This window comes from Chaetodon auriga, chromosome 1 (genome assembly GCF_051107435.1).
Source record: "Chaetodon auriga isolate fChaAug3 chromosome 1, fChaAug3.hap1, whole genome shotgun sequence".
NCBI lineage: Eukaryota > Metazoa > Chordata > Actinopteri > Chaetodontiformes > Chaetodontidae > Chaetodon > Chaetodon auriga.
This window is the reverse complement of record NC_135074.1, coordinates 7,371,897-7,382,738: the sequence shown is the minus strand read 5'-3', so window position 1 is coordinate 7,382,738 and position 10,842 is coordinate 7,371,897. Positions and strand designations below refer to the sequence as shown.

Sequence of the window (10,842 nt, the reverse complement as noted above, 5' to 3'; positions counted from 1 at the left end):
CTGCAAACGTGGTGAGTAAATGGCATGCCATAAATGGTGGCAGTAGCACTGGCAATAGTATTATTTTGATAGAAAAAAACGCATTTCCCACACTGGAAAAATTCCATAAATGATAAAGAGCTTGAAGTTTATTCATTGCAAGCACAGGAAAACAACTAATGAGCAGAAATCTGTCCAGGGGTTCGATCAGCAAACCCCACAATGGTGACATTTCCCTTTCAACACAAAATATACAAATACAGTTCTCAAAAAGAGAAAAACGCTTTTATACAAATAGTTCATATTGACTTAAGCCTTTGATGGGAAGAAGCTTCCAACTCAAACAGCAGGGAGAGATAACCTGGTTCAGTCGACGTCTACTTTCCAATGGACTTTATCCAGTGTATTCACCTGCGAGCGGCAGACCCACTGGAAAGGGTCTGATTAGAGTGAATAAATACTATGGAAAAAAAAAAAAAGTTTCAAGATGGTGACGTGGCTTCTGCCCAGCAGTTTGCACAACTTTACCAATAAAACCCAGAGAACAGAAGAGAAAACCTTGATCCTGACTGACAGGTAAGAAAACATCAACAGCCAACCTGACACAGTCTCCTCTTTACGTGGAACAAAGTCAAAATGTTCATCATTGTCCATCATCAGCCTGAAAATGATCAAAGCGACGAATGTCAAACAGGTAAATACACTCAAATAAGGTTCATGGAAAACAGATGTTATTTTCCCCCCAACAATCCCAGAGATTCCTGACACAGTAGTGCACTATGACTCCAGCCAGTCCGTGTCACATCATAAAGCTGTGTGCAGACACACAGACGGAGCAAATCTCTTCACCACAACTGTGGGCCATGAAACTGTCCACAATATTTACAAGAGCAAGGAGGAAAAAAACATTAAGGCATTTTAACTGTACATAAAAAGCAAGTAAGGACATACATTCAGCAGATATGTGATTTTTTTCCCCTAACAGCAGCTAAACTATTTCACTTTTAGGTCAAATGAGGACAACAGGGGTGGACTTCAGCAACAAGGTACAAGGATAAAAAGAGCACAGAATGCAAAAACTAGCAATGAGCAAACTGAGTTGTATTTCTCCACTTTTCAAAGGAAAGGAAAGGAAATCAAGACAGATTAGGCAGGAATTACGTGTGTGTGTGTGTGGGGGGGGGGGGGGTATCTCTAATGGCACATAATGTAGCAGCCGGTAATGACTAAACTTCTCTGAGAAGGAAGCACATGAGGGTAACATGGCACATTCAGCTCACGTGAGGGAAAAACTGCAGGACAGAAACACTGCAGCTAGAAACGGCTTCTGCTCATTTCTCAGACTCTCACTACCCACACTGGCAATCAGACTATTCGGATCACCATCAATATCCCGCAGTAAAAGAGGCAGAAATCACTGATTTCAAGAAAAGTGACACATTCTTCAGAAGTCCAACAGTGATTAGTAAAGGGTCACCAGTGTCGTACCTCGGAGAGACGAGCTTTACAAAAAACATCAGAGACAAAGGCGACCAGGGTCAGTCAGTGTCAATGTACGTCAAGGCAGAGAGAGAAATAGAAAGTAGACAAGTACAGGTCTCCACTGAAGACTGAAAAATAGAAGTCTTTGTTTTCTACATCCTGATATGAGTCTCCAGTGGAATAAACCAGCTGTCCAGACGCCTGCAGTCAGCAGTACTGCAGGTACCGACTCCACAAACGATCACCTGAAGACTCTCTTCCCGACATTCGCTCGACATTCACATACAGTGTGCACTGAACGGACACAGACGCTGACACAGACACAGACAGGTTCATTCAAGTGAGGAAAGGCTTCCTTGAGAGGACGGTTTGGGTTTGACTGGAGGAGGACAAGAGGCTGAGCAGAGTTACAGGCAACATACTTGGACTCACCATCTCAGTTTCCGTCTAAGTTTGACTATTTAAAATGGACGAGACACCAAGTTAAAGATGCCGAATTGAAAGATCTATTCAATACAACTTCCAAAAGATAACGAAAAGGTTCTTTGTGGGGAGACTGACGGATCACTGAAGAAGAATAGTGCTGGAAACGTCCAGTATATGCTGAATAAACACTGACAGGGTTTGTCATGATTGGAAGTGTTAAAGGAATAGTCTGACATTTTTGAAGAATACACTGATTTGCCTTTTAGCTAAGACTAAGATAGAAGACTGGAACTGCTCTGGTATCTCATATGGCTGTAAATAAGGCTCCAGCCAGCAGCTATGAAGCGTAGCTTAACACAAATGCTGAAAACAGGGTCAAACTTTTGTGGTTCTAAGTTGTATTTAAAGGCGAAGTCTGGTGATATTTTATGTTTTTCTTATTGTCAACAAATCCCATAAAAAGACCAAAACCAATAATGTACTCATCCTAATGACATCCTACTGTGTGTGTGGCCTGATGTAGTGCACCAAATGTGTAGCCGCAGCTGAAAGTAGTCTCCAGCAAATGCAACATTTTCCCCTTAAAGCCTGAAACACAACGTTGGTTTTGGTCTTTCATAGGATTTGTTGACAGTAACAAAAACATTAAATACTGCCAGCTTTATCCTTTACTGCTACGGCCAACCATGACCCTCTAGAAATGTCCTACAATAATAACAGTACCACCACCTTATACAATAAAGTGGAAATAAGACTGAGCAGGGGACCATTAATCAGATAAATTCAGATTTGATCACTTCAGAGGCTTCTATGGTTCACAGTATATAGCGGTGCATAATGGCTCTGGGTAACAACACAAAGGCTGCTTTGGCGTGTTGCCAATATTGTACTGATGGCCAAAACTGAGTATGATTTTCTGGAAGAGGCTTGTGATACCTTTATGTCCAAACGGGTTAAACAGGGGCGTGTGTTTGTACTCACTGTGGGTGTCAACACTACTGTACAGCACAGACCATAAGCACTACCAACGCTGGTTTTAATCATCTTAGGAAAACACTGCATATGCATAAACTTGTTCCTTTGCAGATTTTTATGCATTCAAATTGTTGAAAGGACAGACGCTAATTATTGTACTGTACCTCCTCCTAGTGGTGGGTTAAGGTATGGTAGGGACACATTTCAAGGACACTTTAGCAGAGCAGATATTGCTGACAGCAGGACTCAACAGAGTGAGGGGAAGGACAGTATCTGACTAAACTCTTCAGCATGGTGTTGTCTCCCTCCCTGAATCCCCCCCCTCATCGCTGAAGGTCCTGCTGAACCTGCAGAGTCTGCTCTTGCGCTCCCTCCTCCTCTCATCCCTGCTTCTTATTTCCCTGCTTGGCACTTCCACGGTAAAGTGGCTATCACTGTCCTCTGTCTTCACAGAAGAAGACGACGGCTCAGAGGGTGAAGTCACCTCCAGCCCCTGGGAGGGAGGGTGGGGCGCAGATGTCTGCGAGCTGTTGGGGAACACAGGGGGTGAGACAGGGGACAAGGGCCCCAAGGGGGAGTAACGTCTCAAGGAAACACCCTTTAAGTTAACAGCGAGCTCCAGCACCAGTTTCCTAGATGCCCGGGAGTGGCACGGGGGTACAGAGGCTTCCTGGGGAGAGGGTGTGGGTCCACAATGGGACGAAGAGTCACTCTGAACAGGGGTGGGGGGCTCGGACTGTGGAGCCCTGCTGCTCTCCCTGCTCACAGGTGAAAGTTCGTCCTCCTCTGGACTGTCCACTGACTGAAGGGAGAGGGGTGACGCAGGGCTCTCGGGCGTGCAGGGCTCCAGGTCCATGGTGGCGGAGCAGTACCCCGGCATGCCCGCTACATCATCCCCAAGCCCAGCTCCAGACCTGGCCCTTGCCTGAGGCCCTTGCACCCCCACAGTTCTGTAGCTATGGAGCCCCAGCGTGATCTGTGTGGGCCCAGGCGGGTTGAGCAGGGGAGCATGGCCTCTGGCTCGCCCTCCACTGTGGAACAGGCGACTTAACAGATGGCCGAGACGCCGACGAGAGGAGGAGTTGGAGCGCCGTGTCGAGTGACGTCTGATCTGCCTACGCATCGCCAACCGCAGATTCTGTAACACGGAGGCCTGGAGGAGGGGGAGGACAGACAGAGAGGGGACATAGACAGCCACAATATGGAGAATTTCACCACCTCCATTCCTCTGAGTAACAAAACATGACTGACAGTAATCATGGAAACACATTCTGTGTACTGACAGGAATGCACTACCTGTGTGGGGTTGTACACTGGGAAATCCTCCACTGGGGGGATGAGACCCTGGGCGATTAGCTGACCATACGAAGGGGGAGCCTCTCTCTGAACAAACTCAGCCTCCATGCGAGTCATCTGAGTCTCAAAGGCTCTGCAAAGAGAGAGAGAGAGAGAGAGAGAGAAGGCCAAAGAGAGCAGGCAGACAGCAGGAAAAGAAAGACAAATGAAGAACTGAGAGTTCAGGGGGATTAGGAAAAAACTTGAGGCCTCGTGTCCTCACCTGTACTCTCTGCTCCTCAGGGAGTGGAGTTTGAGGGCACAGCCGAGGGCAATGACGAGCAGGAGGCTGCAGACGAGGCTGCCAATCAGGGCGGCTGTGATCACTTTCCTGGGCACTGCTGCCAGGCAGTCCCTCTCGTCACTCCCGTCCAAGCAGTCCTCCTGGCCGTCACAGCGCCACGTCTCAAAGATGCACAGGTTAGTCCCACAGTGGAAGTTTCCAGGTTGGCAGTCGTAGCAGTTCTTCTCGTCTGACCCATCCGGGCACCTCTTTTGGTTGTTGCAGCGCTCAGAGGCTGGGTAGCACACTCCAGTGCCGCCCTCGCACGGGAACTCTCCGTCTGGGCATGTCGGACAGGCCTCTTCGTCCCGGCCGGACGGGCAGTGCCAGTAGCCGTCGCAGCGTTGGCGTTCAGAATAGCAGCCCTGATCACTGCCACAGGGACGCTCGCCAGGGAAACAGTAACCTTTGACCTAGGAGGACGGAAGAGAATGACGTAACTGTCTAGACACTGAGACGGCAACTTGTTCTCTGCTTGATTGATTGTGTTCTCTGCACAAACACAACCGCTACTCTCTCTTTCAACCATGCTAAGCAGAGAAGTGCTGAATCCTTCAGACAGAACCCAAAAGAAGACAGAGAGGTTGCAGTACCTGGTATGTGGCGTTGAAGCCATGTCCCGGGCTGTTAGGCTGGGCCATGTATAAAACACTCATCTGTCCCCGACTCGACTCCAGCAGTGCCGGGCGCCTGTTGTTATGATACGACAACACCTGTAAGAGGTGCTCCGCCCGCTGCAGCAGGCCATCGTAGACATGCAGCGAGTCTCCGGGCCCCAGCCGCAGGTCCAGCTGCAGCACGATGGGCTTGGGGTCCTGGGTGTCCAGCAACCAGGAACATCTGAGCTCCGCCACAGCGCTCCTGTTGGCCCGGAAAAAATCTGGGGAGGCAAAGGAGCCGTAGAAGTTCCCCAGACGCTTGCCACAGGCGGTGTCGGGGCACCCAAGCTCGTCGGTGCCATCGGGACAGTCGCGGGCTCCGTTGCAGCGCAGAGAGGCAGGCAGACAGCGGGTGGACTGGGCCTCGGTGCACGGGAGGGAGCCGAAGGGGCAGAGGCCAGGCTGAGCCTCAGTGGGAGGGGGGGAGCAGCTGCGTTCGTCTGTGGCATCGCCACATTCGTCCTGACCGTTGCACTTCCAGGAGCGGGGAAGACACTTCCCATTCCCACACAGGAACTCATCAGACTGACAGCTGCTCTGACCCAGGTGGCCTACAGAGAAAACACACTGACAGGCTGCAACACCAGCTACGAACACTGAAGGGAAAGACTGCAACAGCACACAAAGTGACATGTTAGCTTTTAGCTGAGTGCAACAACGGAACGTATTTTCATTCCAATGTCACACAAAACCAACAGTGATCTCTATAGTACACAATGTAATTAGTGTGACATCCTGCACCAATTACGCACATACAGTTTGCCAGCACAAATGCTCCTCAGTGTCACTACTGCAAGGCCAATCACTGCCTAATGGGCTTAGTTTTCTTCAGCACAGTCTGGCGGCTAATCCCCACTTGTTCATTTTAATACTCTCTGCCAGAGTTGACAGAAATCCTGATCCAGTGTCACAGGCTGCAAATTGTAATTTGCTGGGCCATACTGAAAGCCATTAAAAAAATCCTGAAAAGGCCCAGACCTGTCACTAATTCATGAGTTAGTGCAATAAATAAGTGCATGGAGATGTGAAATATGGCATTAAAAGCCATCATGCCACCACGTTCGAAAACTGCACATTTGGATTCACTCAGGTTGAGGACTGCACAAAAGATAACCTCGATAACCTCCCTCGTCCAGCTTACCTCTGATGTAGGAGAGGCGGAAGCCCTGGGCTTGCCCCGAGCTGTTGGCCTGAGAGTGGAAATAGAGCCAAACACGGCCCCTGGTGGAGATGAAGGGTGGAGGCAGCATGGAGCCACACAGCCTGGATTCCCCGCTCCACGTCGGAGTCAGCAGAAGCCAGTCTCCCACACAACTCCCTGACTCCGCCAGGTCGAAGTTTCGGAAACTAGGGCAGAACATTGATCATTTCAGGTGCTTGCTCCACATAAGCTGCCATGTGTATGCTGTGTGTGTGTGTATGTGTGTGTGTGTGAGGGATTGTACCTGATGGTGATGACCTCTCCCTGACCTCCCTGGATATGCCAGCTGCAGTTGACTCCAGGGGGGTAGTTTAAAGGCCAGGAGGGACTGTAGATCACACCTCTGCGCTCTGTATGGACCTCCACTCGCTCGCTGCAGCCTGCTGGGTGACAAAGAGACAGAGGGAGATGGGAATAAACACATTAGTGATGTCGCTCTCCACAGTCCTTTTGCAGAGGTTCATATGTCACCAGCAGAGCAGCTAACAGCCTTCACAGATTGATAGCAGGAACGCTGACACTGACAGATTTTCTAGCATTAAGGCATGAAGGGATGTGGCCATATTTCTGCTCCACTCAGATCTTTTGTCTCTGATGGGTGCGAAAACTTTCCGAGAATGCTTTGACGTGACAAATGACCTCAGTGCCTTTCAGGGGAGCCGATCACATGAGGCCTAAAACAGAAGCAGCAGCAGCAGTAAAACAACCGGCAGCCAAGGCAACCGCATCGCCTGCTGCCATCGCACCATTGCTCCAGGGAACAACACAGAGTGTGAGGTGGCCAAGAGGAGCGCCAGGAATAAGACGCAGACGTCACCTCTGTGGAGGGAGCAGGCAGTGAATCCCACTGCTCTGAAGAACAGGCATCAGGATCACGGTTAGATCTCTGAAGAGCCTGAAAACAGGAAGGCTGGATGCCAGAGGAGAGAGAGGTATCAGTGACTTCACTTGAAACGTAAGTGTAACACCAATGGGAAGGATTTTGTTCTCAGTCTTATATTGAGAACAAGAATGTAAAGCCATCAAGTTCAATTTTTAATCATCTCATTACAGCTTAATGCCACAGCAGGAATGAAACACGTGAGAAGACGCTGTCTAACGAGCCTCTTAATTAAGCAGAACCACAGAGACAGAACATTCGCTGAACTGCTTAACCATGTTTATCCCCCGTCGACGCACAGCAGAGAGTCTGCTCGCTTCTGCTGACTGTGTGTTTGTTTCAGGCTTTCTTGATAAATCAGCAGAGTGAAGCAAGGGGGAGGGGGGAGGAATCATTTAGAGCTCAGTGATGGATATCGACTACCCGGATATGGCTAACTTAGCGCGCGCGCACACACATACTCACACACGCAAAACTGGACAGGACCCCACAGACTGAAAAGTAGAGCTGCACAATGTCGCTGTTTGGTGCACCGAGTTTTTGATCCCTGTTTGGACTCCAGCAGATGTTCTCAATCATCAATGATCATCAATAAATGAGCACACTGTGTGACTGCTGCTGCGCCTTCCCAAAAACAGCAGGCTGGACGGGTCAGCACGGCGTGAATCTTCAGGATGTTCTGGTTTTCAGCTTCATCTTCATGTTTATGTGCAGCATCAGAAGCAACACGGGCTTTGTGTTGGTTAAGCTTCTGCATTTTGCTTCTGCCAAACCTTTGGCCCCGCTTTGCTGCTGACCTGTCAACGTATTTCAAACCAGGTCACAGCAACAGGTAGTGCAGAGGAAGACAAATGCCACTGTGAACTGAAGACCCTGCTCCTCACTCCCCTGCTGTTTCTCCTTCCAGTGTGTTAAAGCAGAAATCTGCATCACGTTCATCAGAACAGTCACAAGAAATTGAAGAGAAGTACATCAAAACAAGATTTTTCTGATGGTCATGTATTCTGCAACAGTAAGTGGGGGAAGAAGAACTCCTTGCTGTCTGTAATGGCGTGGGATCAATAAGTTTTTCTTCACAAACTAGAAAAATGAACAAGAAGCTAAATTGTATGCTGAATAAATGCACCAAGTTACATCCCAGCGCTGGTAAAGGCACTGAATCTGTACCTTAGAGCGGAGCAGGTGGATGCAGACTGTGCTGTACTCAGTTTTCCCTCTGCGTTGTTTTCAAAAGCATTTAATCCCCTGAAGTGGATCAGAAAAATGGACTGAAGAGAAAAAACACACACCAGATTTTCTCCTTGCTCAGGTCTGCCAGGTCAAACATGTACTGGCACACGCGTGGGAGAGTGTGTGTTCAACTGTGTGTGTGTGACAACTTGTTCTCAAGGTCTTTTCCCTCCTACACACACACACACACACACCTGTGCAGTCTGAGATGGTTTGACCTGTCTGTTGGTTTGGCAGCCTGCTTTATTTTTTTTGCCAATAAAGTGCAGGATATGATCATAGAAGGAGGGTTGTGTGTGTGGTGGTGGTAGTGTGTGTGTGTGTGTGTGTGTGTGTGTGTGTGTGTGTGTGTGTGTGTGGCGGGGGGGGGGGGGGTGGCTGCTGCAGAGAAGCGGTGATGTAATGCTGATAGCAGCATCACATTTGTGAAACAGCATCCATGTTTCCACACTAACCCTGATCGTTTCCCCACCACAGATCAATACCCCCGCAGGTCTCCGCACAGTGGCCGCCTCGTCTCCTCACTGCACCCGATCGCAGCGATGAAAACACTCTGTCTTCATCTGTCACACCACTCCACCAGAGTGACACTGGAGACAGCAGCGAAATGACATCCTCTCCTGTTCGGGTGTGAACATCAGGTTTTCTAGGAGTGCTCTGCTGTGATCGGGATATCAGAAGCTTTGAAAAACTACAAGACGTCCAATGATGCAAACGACCGCCGACACAAAAAAAATCGGTTCACTGGATTTTCTTCATGGTTTCAATGTCTTGCGTGAAGCAATGTTTTCCATTCTCGGATGAATGAAATGTGTGCAGATTTCCATGTAAACATTACAGCAGTGTGGATGCATTGTTGTGTCTCACCTGCACAGAGCAGAGCGCAGCGGAGCCACAGCAGAGCGAGCAGCGGCCCCGTCGGTCCCATGCTCCGCCGGGGACTTCTGCTATTATCTCGGACACGACTTCCACGGTTCGCTCGACATCTGTGTCCTCCAGCGACGCTCCCGCATCTGCCCTCAGCTCAGACACACAGCGCACCCCGAAAGGTCTTCCCTGAGGAGAGGCATTGTGTCCTTTGCAGCGAGCCGAGAAGATGGAGTCAAATGCTGCAGCAAACCACACGACTTCCTGTCAATGTCTTCAAAATAAAGGCCTTTTTTTTCGTTAACGTGCAGCATTTTAAGCAACGCCAAACATTTACAATAAGCAATACATTATCGGGGCATATTTGTTTGAAATCCACAACCCTAACCCCAGATTTTGTAAATGTAATTTTCATAGCTTCTAGCCCACTAAAACAAGCAAATGGACCACATACTCAAGTTACTGTACTTGATGTCAAAGTGCAAAAAGTCGTTCATCAAAATTAATTACAAATAAAAACTACAAAATAATTCATTGCAAAAGTGCATATCTGGTACCTGTACAGCTCCATTTTCATTTCCTTCCTTTTCTTATCTTTTATGTTATTGTATTTTTTTTATCGTTTGTGTTTGCAGTGGTCTGTATCCGCTCTGCACATCTGGAAAGAGATAAATATTCTTTTTATCTATGGTGATTTGAGATGTGCTTAATGACATCACGTTTAGGAGGTCTTATTTTGAAGACGAAGCCGTGCAACTTCCGCTCTTGATGTCGCTTGCCGCATCGAACAGGACAAAGTATTATATTATTCTTTGTTTATAGGTCTTCTTCCCTCCTCTCTCCCGGATTGAATGTAACAAACAATTGAATAGAAACAGCAGACATCGTCGTGAAGTAAAGATTAACGGCATTTGCTTGATGAAATGTAGAGTATACAAGATTTCGTGTCTTGGGGATTTTCTTCACCCAGACCCTTTCGCAGTCCGACGGATTCTTGGTTTTCTGGGCTGTTTCAACGCCCCCATGTGGTCAGATGGGTGTATTGTAAATTTCTTCTACAGCGAATACATTACATTTCTGTGTTTTCAACGAAGCCGTAGAGTATGTTTCTGGAGGAACAAAAGAAAACGAATGATCTACCTTTACCTCTGAAATCCAATCAGTGTTGAACAACGAATAACGGAAACTACTGGGACAATGAAAAAAGTAGAATGAGAGAGAAAGGAAAAAGAAAAAGGCACCGCTGGGATTCGAACCCAGGATCTCCTGTTTACTAGACAGGCGCTTTAACCAACTAAGCCACGGCGCCGGTAGTTTCCAGAGGGGAAATAGGCCTTTATCAAGGTCATCTTGTAGGAAGTCTTTACACGTGTTTCAATGACATCATACATGCCCTGCCTGCTATTTCTTTTAATTTCAGTCTAATTGATTAAAATTCAATGTATTTTAATACATGTATTTAAATTGAAATGCAATTTACTTAAATTAACTTGCCTTTTTATTTAGGTTTTTAATGATTTTTACA

At 47.9% G+C, this 10,842-nt stretch overlaps 1 protein-coding gene and 1 non-coding gene across 3 annotated transcripts; both read right to left on the bottom strand.

Moving 5' to 3' along the window:
* Window positions 1-109: 109 nt before the first annotated feature.
* On the bottom strand, window positions 110-9,561 carry lrp3 (low density lipoprotein receptor-related protein 3). 2 transcript variants are annotated; one of them, XM_076737502.1, is made up of 7 exons: window positions 9,318-9,561; window positions 6,585-6,723; window positions 6,281-6,486; window positions 5,074-5,690; window positions 4,421-4,893; window positions 4,159-4,291; window positions 110-4,015 (listed from the first exon to the last, which is right to left on the bottom strand). In XM_076737502.1, the coding sequence occupies exons 1-7, from the start codon at window positions 9,376-9,378 to the stop codon at window positions 3,149-3,151; spliced, it is 2,496 nt and encodes an 831-aa protein (XP_076593617.1). In that variant the 5' UTR covers window positions 9,379-9,561; the 3' UTR covers window positions 110-3,148. The 2 variants fall into 2 exon arrangements, with proteins under 2 accessions (XP_076593617.1, XP_076593702.1); XM_076737587.1 differs by having other exon boundaries at window positions 6,585-6,720; window positions 9,318-9,522.
* Window positions 9,562-10,552: 991 nt separating this feature from the next.
* Window positions 10,553-10,626, bottom strand: trnat-agu (transfer RNA threonine (anticodon AGU)). The gene has a single exon. It is a non-coding gene; the product is annotated as a tRNA-Thr (tRNA).
* Window positions 10,627-10,842: the final 216 nt, after the last annotated feature.